Raw genomic sequence first — 18,951 nt, forward strand, 5'->3', positions numbered from 1 at the left:
CTTACAAACTGACAATAACCTAATAGAAAAATAGGCACAGGATATGAATAAGCAGTTCGCAGGAGAGCAAATCCAAGTGCGTGAGCAACATATGAAAAGATGCTCAAATTCTAAATATTCATAGAAATTCACATTAAATTAACAATGTAATATCACTGGCAGGATTGAAAAGATTTGCTGGTGAAGATGTGGGACAATTGCATTCTCATTCATACATGGGGGAAATGTGAATTGTTACAAGCATTTGAATTTTGGTAAAGTAATTTTAATTTAAATTAAATTAAATCTAATTTTAAGCAAGATTAAAAACAAATATACCTGACATGGTAGTCCCTCTGCTAGTAATTTATCCTATAGAATAAAATTTTAATAAAATTAAAAATACATTTATCTGACACAGAAATTCTTCTGTTAGTAATTTATCTTGTAGAATAAAACCTCCATTTGAAATAATGTTACTCCTAGTTCCACATCTTGGTTCCTGGACCTGAGGAACCTACTGGGACACAGTGCTACATATGGTCATTGGTTTAGAATGTATACTGTGTTCTGGAGGATGGTATCTCATCTTCACTGGGTATCATCTCAAAGCCGGCATCTTGATTGCTAATCATAGTTGGCAACTGAGCATGTAAAAGGGTATTTACTGTTACATTCTTGGCACAAAAGCTGGTGACAAAGAGAAGTAACAGTACCCCCAGATTGTACAACCATGAAAATGTGCACCATGAAGTCCTGGAAAAGGTTTAGTGAATAATGGCTGATCCACACCAAATAATATTATGCAGCCATTAGAAACAAACAATGAATTAGAGCTATACCTGTAGACTTAGAGCATTTCTCACCAGACATGGTTGTCCAAAAACCATGTCTGGTGAGAAGTGGTCACAACCAAAGATATGGTTGAAGGAAAAAATACACACTTCAGAAAAGTATTTATAAATCCCATTTTGTAAAACAACAACCCTTCTAGGTACATCATATTTTTATACACATATATGTATTTATATTTATATGAGCTTTGGGAAAACTCCAGAACTACTAGGGTGTTCACATGATTTAGGGATATGATATGGTAGCATGGGAGAGGGTGATTAGGGTGGGGAGGAATTTAAAAAGTCTTAGAGATGAGTGTACTGTAACAATAGTAACAGTATTGTTAGAATGAGAGCTTAAAGCAATTAATGTGCCCCCAAAGCACCAACATTCATATATTAATTTGTCCTTTGGGTTAATCTAAATGGTGAATGATTGATGCCATCTCACGCTACTTTTGAAAAGCTAAACTTATTCGTCTAGCTCTTGATCAAATTTAAGATCATATAATATGAAGCAAGGAGAATAGGAAGTAAATACCAATATTAATTGATTTCCTGAGATATGAATGTTTGGTTTTAATTTTAAAGGAAACTATTATTTCAAGTACCTGGAATCACTAATTAATATTTAATATGCCATATAAGCTTCCACCTGGTTTTTCAAGGTCCTTCTATACCTGGATGTGATAGTTTCTCAAATACATGTCACATTCTGACTATACCTTTTATGATACTTATCAAAATATGCTTTGTTTTATAGTCATTTGTGTTTTTATTTTATTCTTTCCACTAATTTTCAAGTTGCTGTAGGCGAAGGACTAATCTCAAAATTGAATGTATCAACTTTATCTCAGTGTACTTTCCTTTATACCTAATAAACAATTTATCAATAATTATTGATAACAATAAAATTTTATGTCTTAAAGCTTGCATGATTTGAATGGAAAATTTTATAATGAAATGAGTAAGGATGACATTTTAAAACAAAAGTCATTGCAATTCTAATTTTTAGATCCTGATAAAGTGTATAGTGGTTTTGCAAGGACTACCAAGTATTGTCTGCTCGAAGAAACATACTGCGAGCTTTGAAAGTATACAGCACATGATAGCTTGTTGTGTCTTCTACATAACAAAGGTATTTATCTCATTCTTTATCTAGTATTATAATATTTAGGGGCAATGATGATTTGGAAAGTCTACTTTTAATCACAATAAGAACACTTCTAAAAATGGTACCCCAAAAGCATTTTTAGATCAAAAGCAAATGTAGAGGCTAAACATTATAGAATAGCAATCTGTCGTTGAACTTTTTGATGAAACTGTGGTGCTTCACAAACTAAAACTTGATGTTATTGAAATAGCATTAGTGTATATATATATATATTTTTATTATTATTATACTTTAAGCTCTAGGATACATGTGCACAACGTGCAGGTTTGTTACATAGGTATACATGTGCCATGTTGGTTTGCTACACCCATCAACTCGTCATTTATATTAGGTATTTCTCCTAACACTATCCCTCCCCCAGCCCCCATCCCCCAATAGGCCCAGATGTGTGATGTTCCCCTTCCTGTGTCAATGTGTTCTCATTGTTCAGCTCCCACTTATGAGTGAGACCATGTAGTGTTTGGTTTTCTGTCCTTGTGATATTTTGCTGAGAATGATGGTTTCCAGCTTCATCCATGTCCCTGCAAAGGACATGACCTCATCCTTTTTTATGGCTGCATAGTATTCCATAGTGTATACGTGCCACATTTTCCTTATCCAGTCTATTATTGATGGACATTTGGGTTGGTTCCAAGTCTTTGCTATTGTGAATAGTGCCGCAATAAACATACATGTGCATGTGTCTTTATAGTAGAATGATTTATAATCCTTTGGGTATATACCCAGTAATGGGATCACTGGGTCAAATGGTATTTCGAGTTCTAGATCCTTGAGGAATCGCCACACTGACTTCCACAATGGTTGAACTAATTTACACTCCCACCAACAGTGTAAAAGCGTTCTATTTCTCCACACCCTCTCCAGGATCTGTTGTTTCCTGACCTTTTAATGATCGCCATTCTAACGGGTGTGAGATGGTATCTCATTGTGGTTTTGATTTGCATTTCTCTGATGACCAGTGATGATGAGCATTTTTTCATGTGTCTGTTGGCTGCATAAATGTCTTTTTTTGAGAAGTGTCTGTTCATATCCTTTGCTCACTTTTTGGGGTTGTTTGTTTTTTTCTTGTAAATTTGTTTAAGTTCTTTGTAGATTCTAGATATTAGCCCTTTGTCAGATGGATAGATTGCAAAAATTTTCTCCCATTCTGTAGGTTGCCTGTTCACTGTGATGATAGTTTCTTTTGCTGCACTAAAGTTCTTTCGTTTAATTAGATCCCATTTGTCTATTTTGGCTTTTGTTGCCATTGCTTTTGGTGTTTTAGTCATGAAGTCTTTGCCCATGCCTATGTCCTGAATGGTATTGCCTAGGTTTTCTTCTAGGGTTTATGGTTTTAGGTCTTACACTTAAGTCTTTAGTCCATCTTGAGTTAATTTTTGTGTAAGGTGTAAGGAAGGAATTCAGTTTCAGCTTTCTACATATGGCTAGCCAGTTTTCCCAGCACCATTTATTAAATAGAGAATCCTTTCCCCACTGCTTATTTTTGTCAGGTTTGTCAAAGATCAGATGGTTGTAGATGTGTGGTGTTATTTCTGAGTCCATTGGCCTATGTATCTGTTTTGGTACCAGTACCTTGCTGTTTTGGTTACTGTAGTGTTGTAGTATAATTTGAAGTCAGGTAGAGTGACGCCTCCAGCTTTGTTCTTTTTTGTTAGGATTGTCTTGGCTATGCGGGCTCTTTTTTGGTTTCATATAAAACTTAAAGTAGTTTTTTTCCAATTCTGTGAAGAAAGTCATTGGTAGCTTGATGGGGATGGCACTGAATGTATAAATTACCTTGGGCAGTATGGCCATTTTCACGATATTGATTCTTCCTATCTGTGAGCATGGAATGTTCTTCCATTTGTTTGTGTCCTCTTTTATTTCGTTGAGCAGTGGTTTGTAGTTTTCCTTTGGATTCCTAGGTTTTATTCTCTTTGAAGCAATTGTGAATGGGCGTTCACTCATGATTTGACTCCCTTTCTGTTAATGGTGTATAGGAATGCTTGTGATTTTTGCACATTGATTTTGTGTTCTGAGACTTTGCTTATCAGCTTAAGGAGATTTTGGGCTGAGATGATGGGGTTTTCTAAATATACAATCATGTCATCTGCAAACACAGACAATTTGACTTCCTCTTTTCCTAATTGAATACCTTTATTTCTTTCTCTTACCTGATTGCCCTGGCCAGAACTTCCAATACTATGTTGAATAGGAGTGGTGAGAGAGGGCATTCTTGTCTTGTGCCAGTTTTCAAAGGGAGTGCTTCCAGTTTTTGCCCATTCAGTATGATATTGGCTGTGGGTTTGTCATAAATAGCTGCTATTATTTTGAGATACGTTTTATCAAAATCTAGTTTATTGAGAGTTTTTAGCATGAAGGGCTGTTGAATTTTGTCGAAGGCCTTTTCTGCATCTATTGAGATAATCATGTGGTTTTTGTCATTGGTACTGTTTATGTGATAGATTACATTTACTGATTTGTGTATGTTGAACCAGCCTTGCATCCCAGGGATGAAGCCCACTTGATCGTGGTGGATAAGCTTTTTGATGTGCTGCTGGATTTGGTTTGCTAGTATTTTATTGAGGATTTTCACATCGATGTTCATCAGGGATAATGGCCTGAAATTCTCTTTTTTTGTTGTGTCTCTGCTAGGCTTTGGTATCAGGATGATGCTGGCCTCACAAAATGAGTTAGGGAGGATTTCCTCTTTTTCTATTGATTGGAATAGTTTCAGAAGGAATGGTGCCAGCTCCTCTTTGTACCTCTGGTATAATCTGGCTGTGAATCCATCTGGTCCTGGACTTCTTTTTGGTTGGTATGCTATTAATTATTACCTCAATTTCAGAACCTGTTATTGATGTATTCAGAGATTCAACTTCTTCCTTGTTTAGTCTTGGGAGGGTGTATGTGTCCAGGAATTTATACATTTCTTCTAGATTTTCTAGTTTATTTGCGTAGAGGTGTTTATAGTATTTTCTGATGGTAGTTTGTATTTCTGTGGGATTGGTGGTGATATCCCCTTTATCATTTTTTATTGCGTCTCCTTGATTCTTCTCTGTTTTCTTCTTTATTAGTCTTGCTAGCAGTCTATCAATTGTGTTGATCTTTTCAAAAAACCAGCTCCTGGATTCATGGATTTTTTGAAGGGTTTTTTTTTGTCTCTATCTCCTTCAGTTCTGCTCTGATCTTAGTTATTTCTTGTCTTCTGCTAGGTTTTGAATTTGTTTGCTCTTGCTTCTCTAGTTCTTTTAATTGCGATGTTTGGGTGTCAATTTCAGATCTTTCATGCTTTCCCTTGTGGGCATTTAGTGCTATAAATTTCCCTCTACACACTGCTTTAAATGTGTGCCAGAGATTCTGGTATGTTTTGTCTTAGTTCTCATTGGTTTCAAAGAAGATCTTGATTTCTGCCTTCATTTTGTTATTTACCCAGCAGTCATTCAGGAGCAGGTTGTTCAGTTTCCATGCAGTTGTGCAATTTTGAGTGAGTTTCTTAATCCCGAGTTCTAATTTGATTGCACTCTGGTCTGAGAGACAGTTTGTTGTGATTTCTGTTCTTTTACATTTGCTGAGGAGTGTTTTACTTCCAATTATGTGGTCAATTTTAGAATAAGTGCGATGTGGTGCTGTGAAGAATGTATATTCTGTTGATTTGGGGTGGAGAGTTCTGTGGATGTCTATTAGGTCTCCTTCGTCCAGAGATGAGTTCAAGTCCTTGATATCCTTGTTAATTTTCTCTCTCATTGATCAGTCTAATATTGACAGTGGGGTGTTAAAGTCTCCCATCATTATTGTATGGGAGTCTAAGTCTCGTGGTAGGTGTCTAAGAGCTTGCTTTATGAATCTGGGTGCTCCTGTATTGGGTGCATATATATTTAGGGTAGTTACCTCATTTTGTTGAATTGATCCCTTTACCATTATGTAATGGCCTTCTTTGTCTCTTTTGATCTTTGTTGGTTTAAAGTCAGTTTTATCAGAGTCCAGGATTGCAACCCTTGCTTTTTTTTGCTTTCTGTTTGCTTGGTAGATCTTCCTCCATCCCTTTATTTTGAGACTATGTGTGTCTTTGCATGTAAGATGGGTCTCCTGAATATAGCACACTGATGGGTCTTGACCCTTTATCCAATTTGCCAGTTTGTGTCTTTTAATTGGGGCACTTAGCCCGTTTACATTTAAGGTTAATATTGTTATGTGTGAATTTATTCTGTCATTATAACACTAGCTGGTTATTTTGCCCATTAATTGATGCACTTTCTTCATAGTGTCAATGGTCTTTACAATTTGGCATGTTTTTGCAGTGACTGGTACTGGTTGTTTCTTTCCATGTTTAGTGCTTCCTTCAGGAGCTCTTGTAAGGGAGGCCTGGTGGTGACAGAATCTCCCAGCATTTGCTTGTCTGCAAATGATTTTATTTCTCCTCACTTATGAAGCTTAGTTTGGCTGGATATGAAATTCTGGGTTGAAAATTCTTTTCTTTAAGAATGTTCAATATTGTCCCCCACTCTCTTCTGGCTTGTAGGGTTTCTGCCAAGAGATCCACTGTTAGTCTGATGGGCTTCCCTTTGTGGGTAACCCAACCTTTCTTTCTGGCTGCTCTTGACATTTTTTCCTTCATTTCAACCTTGGTGAATCTGACAATTATGTGTCTTGGGGTTGCTCTTCTAGAGATGTATCTTTGTGGTGTTCTCTCTATTTCCTGAATTTGAATATTGGTCTCTCTTGCTAAGTTGGGGAAGTTCTCCTGTATAATATCCTGAAGAGTGTTTTCTAACTTGGTTCCATTCTCCCCGTCACTTTCAGGTACACCAATCAAATGTAGATTTGGTCTTTTCACATAGTCCCATGTTTCTTGGAGGCTTTGTTTGTTTCTTTTCATTCTTTTTTCTCTAATCTTGTCTTCTCCCTTTATTTCATTACTTTGACTTTCAATCACTGATATCCTTTCTTCCACTTGATCGAATTGGCTCCTGAAGCTTGTTTATGCTTCATGAAGTTCTCATACTGTGGTTTTCAGCTCCATCAGGTCATTTAAGGACTTCTCTACACTGTTTATTCTAGTTAGCCTTTCATCTAACCTTTTTTCAAGGTTTTTAGCTTCCTTGCGGTGGGTTAGAACATGTTCCTTTAGCTTGGAGAAGTTTGTTATTGCCGACCTTCTGAAGCCTACTTCTGTCAACTCATCAAACTCATTCTCTGTCTGGTTTTGTTCCCTTGCTGGTGAGGAGTTGTGTTCCTTTGGAGAAGAGGCGTTCTGTTTTTTGGAATTTTCAGCCCTTCTGCTCTGGTTTCTCTCAATTTTTGTAGTTTTATCTAACTTTGGTCTTTGATGTTGGTGACCTACAAATGGGGTTTTGGTGTTTTTTGTTGATGTTGATGCTATTCCTTTTTGTTTGTTAGTTTTCCTTCTAACAGGCCCCTCAGCTGCAGTTCTGTTGGAGTTTGCTGGAGGTCCACTCCAGACCCTGTTTGCCTGGGTATCACCAGTGGAGGCTGCAGAACAGCAAATATTGCTGCCTGATCGTTCCTCTGGAAGCTTTGTTCCAGAGGGGCACCCGCCTGTACGAGGTGTTTGTTGGCCCTACTGGCAGAAGGTGTCTCCCAGTCAGGTTACACAGGGGTCAGGGGCCCACTTGAGGAGGCAGTCTGTCCATTATCGGAGCTCAATCGCCATGCTGGGAGAACCATTGCTCTCTTCAGAGCTGTCAGGCAGGGACATTTAAGTCTGCCAAAGCTGTCTGCTGCCTTTTATTCAGATATGCCCTGCCCCCAGAGGTGGAATCTAGAGAGGCAGTAGGCCTTGCTGAGCTGTGGTGGGCTCCGCCCAGTTCGAGCTTCCCTGCCACTTTGTTTACACTGTGAGCACAGAACCACCTACTCAAGCCTCAGCAGTTGTGGATGCCCTTCTGCCTGCCAAGCTCTAGCCTCCCAGGTTGATCTCAGACTGCTGTGCTAGCAGCGAGCAAGGCTCCATGGGCATGGGACCTGCCAAGCCAGTCACGGGAGGGAATCTCCTGGTCTGCTGGTTGCAAAGACCATGGGGAAAGCGCAGTATTTGGGCAGAAGTGTACCGTTCCTCCAGGTATAGTCACTCATGGCTTCCCTTGTCTAGGAAAGGTAAATCCCCCAACCGCTTGTGCTTTCTGGGTGAGGCGATGCCCTGCCCTGCTTTGGCTGGCCCTCCATGGGCTGCAACCACTGTCCAACCAGTCCCAATGAGATGAGCCAGGTACCTCAGTTGGAAATGCAGCAATCACCTGTCTTCTGCGTTGATCGCACTCGGAGCTGTAGACTGTAGCTGTTCCTATTCAGCCATCTTGGAAACAACTGCATTTGTATATTTTATAGGCATTATATATGGTCACACAGAACATATTTGTTTAAACCCTAAAACATTTATTATATATTTATTATACTGCAGTAAACCTGCATATCATCTTGTCAGGTTGTGATTTTAGTGGAACCTGCAGGCAGACTTTAAGTATCTTAACTCAGCCATTGAGATAGTGGGGCTTAGAAGGTATCAAGAAACCAAATAGCTGGATTATAAGTGAAGAGTCAGTCAGTAATGGAGGGGTGTGTTAATCTCATGACATTAGAGTGTAAACAATGATGTTAGGCCTGAAGGAAAGGGCTGACTAGGCAGAGTCTAAGGACGATTCTGAGATTGGTGTGCAGGACCCCAAACGCAACAAAGGACAAACTGGAGAGGTGAATTCTGACTGTGCCAGTCAAGAGTGCTGTATCTGGACATCTAAACCCAGGAGGAGACATAGGCAAGAGTGTGGTCAGAATAGAAACAGATTTTTCATTTTTGTTTCATTCCTTCATTCAATATATATTTACGATTACCTATTTGTGTCAGGCACTGGTTTGGGCTCTTGACATATGCATGAAGAATTAAAGAGAACTCCATAGTAATTGTAGAAGGAGAAGAATGAATCATGAATGACACCCAGGTTTCTAGCTTAGGTGATTAATGGATGGTGTGACACAACAGGGATGCAGGAAGTTGACCACTAAGGGATGGGATGATTGGGGAAGGCTTCACTCTGGGGATGAGACTTAGGTATGCTCTGAGCAAGAGTTACAAACTCAAATGCCTACTGAGACCAAGCAGGTAAAATAATTGGTGAATTGGTTGAATGTAAGACAAGGTTTGTCGGGTCCTGAGACAAACTAGAGATTAGGTGTACCTACCTGTAGGCATTCTTTATTTAAAAAGAAACCAACATCGTCTCACAGAGCTTGTGATTTAGTGGGGGGTGACAGAAAACAAACACACGCATAAAATATAATTTCATGAAGCTTTAAGTGTTATCAGCAAAAAGAAAAGCAGTTAAAGGAGACAGATTTAAGGAGCTGAGCCTATTTTAGACGGGATGACCCTGTAGCAAGAGGAAGAGTAGAGCTGAGACAAATGGAGGAGGAACAGCTTTGTTGGCAGAGGGCATGAAGGACTATGCAAGTGAATAGACTTAGAGACTCATGACCAATTTTAGCCTACAGTTGAGTGGGCAGGTTTCAGCAGGGCAGACCATTCATGTGGAGCAATGGATTCCCAATCTGTTGACTTGAGAGTTATTGTAAGAGGTCTATATAGCCATAGTCGTGCTTAGCGTTGTTTGTAAACAGAATCACTGTATTCCCATGTGTTTTGTGTTTGTTACAAAAATATGGGAAAACAATTAAAATGGTTAACTAAATTTATTTAGGCTTTAATGAGAATAAATACTAGAAAGTATTTATTTTAGCTCAAAGGCTTGCAGGAAGGCTGTTTGTTTTAAGGTAAAGAGATGAGGAATTCTGAATAGACAGCAGCTTAATCACACATCCCTGACTTTTCTCTTTTTCAATTTTTATTTTGGCAGATTATAGTAGCCTGAGCAGGCCAGTTGGTAAAGGCTGGAGGGGGTATCTTAGGCCAGAATATCTGAGTAAAAGGCTTTTTATGGGACCTCATTCACCTTGGAAATGAGAAGGAACTGAGACAAGAGGCAGAGAGGTCAGCTTGTTTGTTCTCGTTGCTTGGTTCAAAGACCAGCATTGTGTGGTTCCTCAAAGGCTTTCATTGACAGAATCCAGTGATTCCCTCAAAGAAGGTCCATATCTGCCTGCCTGTTTTTAAGTGGTTCTCATAGGACCTTTGCAATTTGACCAGAGATGTGGAAGAATGCTGTGTAGGTGAGCTCATTTGATCCATTGCTTTAGTTAGGATGTAAGCTTGCTTCTGTGGAGGTGTGGCAACAGAGAGGCTTCTACCCTCCACCTTAGCAAAGAAGCCATTATTTGCTGTCTGTTTATGGCCTGACCTCAAGAGCAGGAAATAATATTCGTTCCATTGCTCACTGACTTACCAGTGCTGGAGAGACTGCTATGACCTGGTCTGTGTAGATGCTGAGGGAACATAAGCCATTAGCAGGAAGAGAAAAGCAATTACTTGCTGAAGGAGACTCAGTACTCCAAGGGAAGAAGAGCAAGCCAGACATGAAAATCATCGTGTTTTTGCTCTCATCATGTTGGAAAAAGACTGGCGAAGACTTGGTTTAAAAAAAGGCAGAGAAAACATTTAAGGAGATACAATCATGTGATCAAGAAGAAAACAAACAAAAATAACCCTCTGAAACTGAACAAATGAATTTGATTTTTGATTGAAAAAAATCAAATAGATGAAGATTATGGTTATGGTATTTCTTGAGTCAAATCTGAAGGCTCAAGAAATACCTCCTCCAACATAGTACAGAATTATCTAGAGGTGGTAAATAAATTCAGAAGGCAGATCCAGAAGTCATAACATGAAAACAAAAGAAGTCTGGAGGTAGAAAAGAAAAGCAAATGGAGAAGGAATAGGCTTCCTGAGTCCCAGGCAGGATTAATATAAGAATACACATGGAAATACATGTGGGTGAAATCCCTGAAGTCAAAGGATAAGGACAAATCTTAAAGTTTTGAGACCCAAAGAACATTTATTTACAATGGAAAGAGAATCAATTAGCTTCAGACTTTTTTTTTTTTTTTTTTTTTTTAAATCAGCGATGCTAGAAGTTAAAACACTGGAACAACATTTGTAGAATCCTGAGGGAAAAAGACTGAGGTCCAAAAATTAATAACCAGGAAAGATATCATTCATTTGTCAGGGCAAAGTAAACATTTTCAGAAGTGTGGGCATTTAAAAAGCATTCTGCCCATGTACTTATCTGAGGAAAACACTTGAGGAAATACTCTATCAAATGACAATTGATTCAGAACAGAAATCCCAAGACAGGGAAAGACAAAAAGGAGAGGAATAATGGGAGCAATGAATCTTGCAATATATGTATTATTAAAATTAAATAGATAATAATGATGTGACTAGGACTTTGTAATATAAATGCTAAGTAGGGATTCTTTAAAGAGTTATCCTTGAAAGAAAAATTTATTGGTAACCTAGAACTAAAACTTCCATCCTGTTTGGCATAAGGATAGATATGAGCAGGTAAAGATTTTTGGTGCATGGTTGTGCGTTTTATATATGCATATATATATATACACACACACACATATGCACACATATACATATAAAATTACTATTTTTTATAGAATATAAGTGTGTCTCTCTATATACATATTTAAAGGTGACTCAGAGAAATATGTAACCATGAGCAGAACTTTACAGCATAGTACGACTTCTGTTTTTTTTTGTTTTTGTTTTTTTTTTGAGGCAGAGTCTTACTCTATCACCCAGGCTGGAGTGCAGTGTCTCAATCTCAGCTCACTGCAACCTCTGCCTCTCCAGTTCGAGTGATTCTCATGCCTCAGCCTCCTGAGTAGCTGGGATTACAGGCATGTACCACTATGCCCGGCTAATTTTTGTATTTTTAGTAGAGACTGGGTTTCACCATGTGGTCCAGGCTGGTCTCAAACTTCTGACCTCAGGTCATCCACCCGCCACACCCTCCCAAACTGCTGGGATTACAGGCGTGAGTCACCATGCCCAGCTGCATAGTAGGACTTCTAAATTGACAGGGAGAAAAACATGAACAGGGAGGAATAAGAGAGAGAAAACAGGAACAGGAAAAACTGACAGGGAGAAAAAATGGCTAATTTTCAGCAAAAGTAAGAAGGAAAAATAGAAGACATAAGATGGAGGGAATATAATTAAGTATATTGATCACTTCACTGAATGTGAATGAATTCAGAAGACAGAAATTACCAGATGAGCTAAAAAGTTAGGTTCAAATGTATACTATTTCAAGAAACAGCCCTAAAACACGGTGACAAACAATGCTTGAAAAAATAAATGGATAGAAAATGGTACTGGGAAAATACAAACAAATTAAAGGAGGAGTGGCAATATTCATATCAGAAAAAGCAGAGTTCAGGGCCCAAAATATTAATCAGAATATTAATCAGAGAGTCATTATGTAGTGTCCTTCAAATGTATTCTGTCAGATCACCCTTCTCTGCTCCTGAATGGCATTTGGTCACTTTCTGGTCTTAGGGCAGTATCATTGTCAAGTACCAAAAATCAAGTCTGAATTAAAACAAAACTTGAATTTTTTGCAATAGCAAGGTAAAGGAGACAAATAAGATTATATGAAAAATGCCACAAAGGCATTTGATAACACTTAATAACCTTTCCTAACAAAATTTCTAATAAATTAGGGAAGGAAAGAAGCTATTGAATAATGACAAAGACATTTACCAACATTTTACAGCAAATATCATAATGAATGGCAAATTTCTGGAGCCATTTCTTTAAAAATCAGCCACAGGAAATAGATGCTGACTCCTAACAGTGAGATTCAGTATTTTTAGAGGTTCTTTCTCATGTTCTAGATAAGGATAGAAAATAATTTTATAATATTAGAAAAGTATAATTTATCTGTAATTGTACTGGTCTCAAAACCCCATGAAGATTGGGTAAAAAATTACTAGGATTACAAAGAGAATATGTAAAGTGATTCTATGTAATACACTTACAAAATGATAGGTTTTAAAAAATACTAGCAATAGTTAGACATGGAGAGGGCAAGATATGCCACTCATAATACACAATATTTAAAACTTAACAAAATGTTAAAGAATCTAAATAAAAGAACCATGGGATCTTACTGAGGGACACAAAATAAGATCCGAATATAGGACAGGTCATACCAAATTCCTGAACAGGTAGACTTATTATCACAGAAGTGCAGATCCTTCCTAAAATAATATTTAAATTTAATACAGTTCTAATTAGAATTCTAATTGGGTTTCTCTGAAGCTGATTAATTTAAAAGTTCTCAATAGATATTAAAGTTTGCCATAAGGCCACTTTAATAAAAAATGATGTCACAGAGTAATGGGCAAACAGTTCAGTGCAATAGAATAGAGAGTCCAGGAATGGCCCCTAAGTCTACAGAAGAAATTAATATATGACAAAGGTAGCAATTTGATTCATTGAGAAAATGATAGTGTATTATAATAGTTTATTTAATGAAAGGTGCTGGTATAACTTGACTGTTCATCTGAAAGTAAACAAAGCCAGAACCTTGTCTCATGCCATAAACAAAATGAAGTCTAGATGGATTGAAGGATATTTATATGGCCTTGGAGTCAGGGGACACTTTCTTTGATAAGCCACAAAATTCAAAAGATAAACAGGGAGTTATCGGGGGCGGGGGGGGGGGGTTCCAAGATGGCCGAATAGGAACAGCTCCAGTCTACAGCTCCCAGTGTGAGCAACGCAGAAGATGGGTGATTTCTGCATTTCCAACTGAGGTACCGGGTTCATCTCACTGGGGCTTGTCGGACAGCAGGTGCAGGACAGTGGGTGCAGCCCACCGAGGATGAGCCGAAGCAGGGCGAGGCATCGCCTCACCTGGGAAGCACAAGGGGTCAGGGAATTCCGTTTCCTAGCCAAGGGAAGCTGTGACAGACGGCACCTGGAAAATCGGGTCACTCCCACCCTAATACTGCGCTTTTCCAACAGTCTTAGCAAACGTCACACCAGGAGATTATATCCCGCACCTGGCTCGGAGGATCCCATGCCCACAGAGCCTCACTCATTGCTAGCACAGCAGTCTGAGATTGAGCTGCAAGGTGGCAGCGAGGCTGGGGGAGGGGCACCCACCATTGCTGAGGCTTGAGTAGATAAAGCGGCTGGGAAGCTCGAACTGGGTGGAGCCCACCACAGCTCAAGGAGGCCTGCCTGCCTCTGCAGACTCCACCTCTGGGGGCAGGGCATAGCCGAACAAAAGGCAGCAGAAACCTCTGCAGACTTAAATGTCCCTGTCTGACAGTTTTGAAGAGAGTAGCATGGAGTTTGAGATCTGAGAATGGACAGACTGCCTGCTCTGACCTTCGAGTAGCCTAACTGGGAGGCACCCCCCAGTAGGGGCAGAGTGACACCTCATATGGCTGGGTACCCCTCTGAGACGAAGCTTCCAGAGGAACGATCAGGCAGCAACATTTGCTGTTCAGCAATATTTGCTGTTCTGCAGCCTCTGCTGCTGATACCCAGGCAAACAGGGTCTGGAGTGGACCTTCAGCAAACTCCAACAGACCTGCAGCTGAGGGTCCTGACTGTTAAAAGGAAAACCAACAAACAGAAAGGACATCCACACCAAAACCCCATCTGTGTATCACCATCATCAAAGACCAAAGTTAGATAAAACCACAAAGATGGGGAAAAACAGAGCAGAAAAGCTGAAAATTATAAAAATCCGAGCGCCTCTCTCCCTCCAAAGGAACACAGCTCCTCGCCAGCAATGAAACAAAGCTGGACAGAGAATGACTTTGACGAGCTGAGAGAAGAAGGCTTCAGATGATCAAACTTCTCCAAGCTAAAGGAGGAAGTTCGAACCCATCGCAAAGAAGCTAAAAACCTTGAAAAAAGATTAGACGAATGGCTTATTAGAATAACTAATGTAGAGAAGTCCTTAAATGACCTGTTGGAGCTGAAAACCATGGCACGAGAACTACGTGATGAATGCACAAGCTTTAGTAGCCGATTCGATCAACTGGAAGAAAGGGTATCAGTGATTGAAGATCAAATGAATGAAATGAAGTGAGAAGAGAAGTTTAGAGAAAAAAGAGTAAAAAGAAATGAACAAAGCCTCCAAGAAATATGGGACTATGTGAAAAGACCAAATCTACATCTGATTGGTGTACCTGAAAGTAATGGGGAGAATGGAACCAAGTTGGAAAACACTGCAGGATATTATCCAGGAGAACTTCCCCAACCTAGCAAGGCAGGCCAACATTCAAATTCAGGGTTACAGAGAACGCTACAAAGATACTCCTCGAGAAGAGCAACTCCAAGACACATAATTGTCAGATTCACCAAAGTTGAAATGAAGGAAAAAATGCTAAGGGCAGCCAGAGAGAAAGGTCAGGTTACCCACAAAGGGAAGCCCATCAGACTAACAGCAGATCTCTCAGCAGAAACTCTACAAGCCAGAAGAGAGTGGGGGCCAATATTCAACATTCTTAAAGAAAAGAATTTTCAACCCAGAATTTCATATCCAGCCAAACTAAGCTTCATAAGTGAAGGAAAAATAAAATACTTTACAGACAAGCAAACGCTGAGAGATTTTGTCACCACCAGGCCTTCCCGACAAGAGCTCCTGAAGGGAGCACTAAACATGGAAAGGAACAACCGATACCAGCCACTGCAAAAACATGCCAAATTGTAAAGACCATCGATGCTAGGAAGAAACTGCATCAACTAACAAGCAAAATAACCAGCTAACATCATAATGACAGGATCAAATTCACACATAACAATATTAACCTTAAATGTAAATGGGCTAAATGCTCCAATTAAAAGACACAAACTGGCAAGTTGGATAAAGAGTCAAGACCCATCAGTGTGCTGTATTCAGGAGACCCATCTCACATGCAGAGACACACATAGGCTCAAAATAAAGGGATGGAGGAAGATCTACTAAGCAAATGGAAAACATAAAAAGGAAGGCGTTGCAATCCTAGTCTCTAATAAAACAGATTTTAAACCAACAAAGATCAAAAGAGACGAAGAACACCATTACATAATGGTAAAGGGATCATTCAACAAGAAGAGCTAACTATCCTAAATATATATGCACCCAATACAGGAGCACCCATATTCATAAAGCAAGTCCTCAGAGACCTACAAAGAGACTTAGACTCCCACATAATAATAATGGGAGACTTTAACACCACACTGTCAACTTTAGACAGATCAATGAGACAGAAAGTTAAAAAGGATATACAGGAATTGAACTCAGCTCTGCACCAAGCAGACCTAATAGACATCTACAGAATTCTCCACCCCAAATCAACAGAATATACATTCTTCTCAGCACCACATTGCACTTATTCCAAAATTGATCACATAGTTGGAAGTAAAGCACTCCTCAGCAAATGTAAAAGAACAGAAATTATAACAATTGTTTCTGAGACCACAGTGCAATCAAACTAGAACTCAGGATTAAGAAACTCACTCAAAACTGCTCAACTACATGGAAACTGAACAACCTGCTCCTGAATGACTACTTGGTACATAACGAAATGAAGGCAGAAATCAAGATGTTTTTTGAAACCAATGAGAACATAGACACAACATAGCAGAATCTCTGGGACACATTTAAGGCAGTGTGTAGAGGGAAATTTATAGTTCTAAATGCACACAAGAGAAAGCAGGAAAGATCTAAAATTGACACCCTAACATCACAATTAAAAGAACTAGAGAAGCAACAGCAAACACATTCAAAAGCTAGCAGGAGCAAGGAATAACTAAGATCAGAGCAGAACTGAAGGAGATAGAGACACAAAAAAACCTTCAAAAAATCAAAGAATCCAGGAGCTGGTTTTTTGAAAAGATCAACACAATTGATAGACTGCTAGCAAGACTAATAAAGAAGAAAACAGAGAAGAATCAAGGAGACGCAATAAAAAATGATAAAGGGGACATCACCACCAATCCCACAGAAATACAAAGTATCAGCAGAGAATAGTATAAACACCTATATTATGCAAATAAACTAGAAAATCTAGAAGAAATGTATAAATTCCTGGACACATACACCCTCCCAAGACTAAGCCAGGAAGAAGTTGAATCCCTGAATAGACCAATAACAGGCTCTGAAATTGAGGCAATAATTAATAGCCTACCAACCAAAAAAAGTCCAGGACCAGACAGATTCACAGCCGAATTCTACCAGAGGTACAAGGAGGAGCTGGTACCATTCCTTCTGAAACTATTCCAATCAATAGAAACAGAGGGATTCCTCCCTAACTGATTTTATGAGGCCAGCATCATCCTGATACCAAAGCCTGGCAGAGACACAACAAAAAGAGAATTTTAGACCAACATCCCTGATGAACATCAGTGTGAAAATCCTCAATAAAATACTGGCAAACCGAATCCAGTAGTGCATCAAAAAGCCTATCCACCATGATCAAGTGGGCTTCATCCCTGGGATGCAAGGCTGGTTCAACATATGCAAATCAATAAACGTAATCCAGCATATAAATAGAACCAAAGACAAAAACCACATGATTATCTCAATAGATGCAGAAAAGGCCTTCGACAAAATTCAACAAACCTTCATGCTAAAAACTCTCAATAAATTAGGTATTTATGGGACGTATCTTAAAATAATGAGCTATTTATGACAAACCTACAGCCAATATCATACTGAATGGGCAAAACTGGAAGCATTCCCTTTGAAAACTGGCACAAAACAGGGATGCCCTCTCTCACCACTCCTATTCAACATAGTGTTGGAAGTTTTAGCCAGGGCAATCAGGCAGGAGAAAGAAATAAAGGGTATTCAATTAGGAAAAGAGGAAGTCACATTGTCCCTGTTTGCAGATGACATGATTGTATATTTAGAAAACCTCATCATCTCAGCCCAAAATCTCCTTAAGCTGATAGGCAACTTCAGCAAAGTCTCAGGATACAAAATCAATGTGCAAAAATCACAAGTGTTCTTATACATCAATAACAGACAAACAGAGAGCCAAATCATGAGTGAACTCCCATTCACAATTGCTTCAAAGAGAATAAAATACCTAGAAATCCAACTTACAAGGGATGTGAAGGACTTCTTCAAGGAGAACTACAAACTACTGCTCAACGAAATAGAAGAGGACACAACAAATGGAAGAACATTCCGTGCTCATGGATAGGAAGAATCAATATCGTGAAAATGGCCATACTGCCCAAGGTAATTTATAGATTCAATGCCATCCCCATTAAGCTACCAATGACTTTCTTCATAGAATTGGAAAAACCTAGTTTAAAATTCATATGGAACCAAAAAAGAGCCTGCATTGCCAAGACAATCCTAAACCAAAAGAACAAAGCTGGAGGCATCACACTACCTGACTTCAAACTATACTACAAGGCTACAGTAACCAAAACAGCATGGTACTGGAACCAAAACAGAGATATAGACCAATGGAACAGAACAGAGCCCTCAGAAATAATACCACACCATACAACCATATGATCTTTGACAAACCTGACAAAAACAAGAAATGGGGAAAGGATTCCCTATTTAATAAATGGTGCTGGGAAAACTGGCTAGCCATATGTAGAAAGCTGAAACTGGATCACTTCCTTACACCTTATACAAAAATTAATTCAAGATGGATTAAAGACTTAAATGTTAGACCTAAAACCATAAAAACCCTAGAAGAAAACCTAGGCAATACCATTCAGGACATAGGCATGGGCAAGGACTTCATGTCTAAAACACCAAAAGCAATGGCAACAAAAGCCAAAATTGACAAATGGGATCTAATTAAACTAAAGAGCTTCTGCATAGCAAAAGAAACTACCATCAGAGTGAATAGGCAACCTACAGAATGGGAGAAAATTTTTGCAATCGACTTATCTGACAAAGGGCTAATATCCAGAATCTACAAAGAACTCAAACAAATTTACAAGAAAAAAACAAACAACCCCATCAGCAAGTGGGTGAAGGATATGAACAGACACTTCTCAAAAGAAGATATTTATGCAGCCAAAAG

At 38.9% G+C, this 18,951-nt stretch overlaps 1 protein-coding gene across 1 annotated transcript in view; it reads left to right on the plus strand.

Moving 5' to 3' along the window:
* Positions 1-18,951, plus strand: part of CFAP54 (cilia and flagella associated protein 54) — a 379,132-nt gene that overhangs the window by 108,711 nt on the left and 251,470 nt on the right. The window contains exon 26 of the mRNA XM_054442311.1: positions 1,831-1,953. Coding sequence (XP_054298286.1) covers positions 1,831-1,953 — 123 coding nt within the window. The remainder of the gene's footprint in view (positions 1-1,830; positions 1,954-18,951) is intronic.

This window comes from Pongo pygmaeus, chromosome 10, assembly GCF_028885625.2.
Source record: "Pongo pygmaeus isolate AG05252 chromosome 10, NHGRI_mPonPyg2-v2.0_pri, whole genome shotgun sequence".
NCBI lineage: Eukaryota > Metazoa > Chordata > Mammalia > Primates > Hominidae > Pongo > Pongo pygmaeus.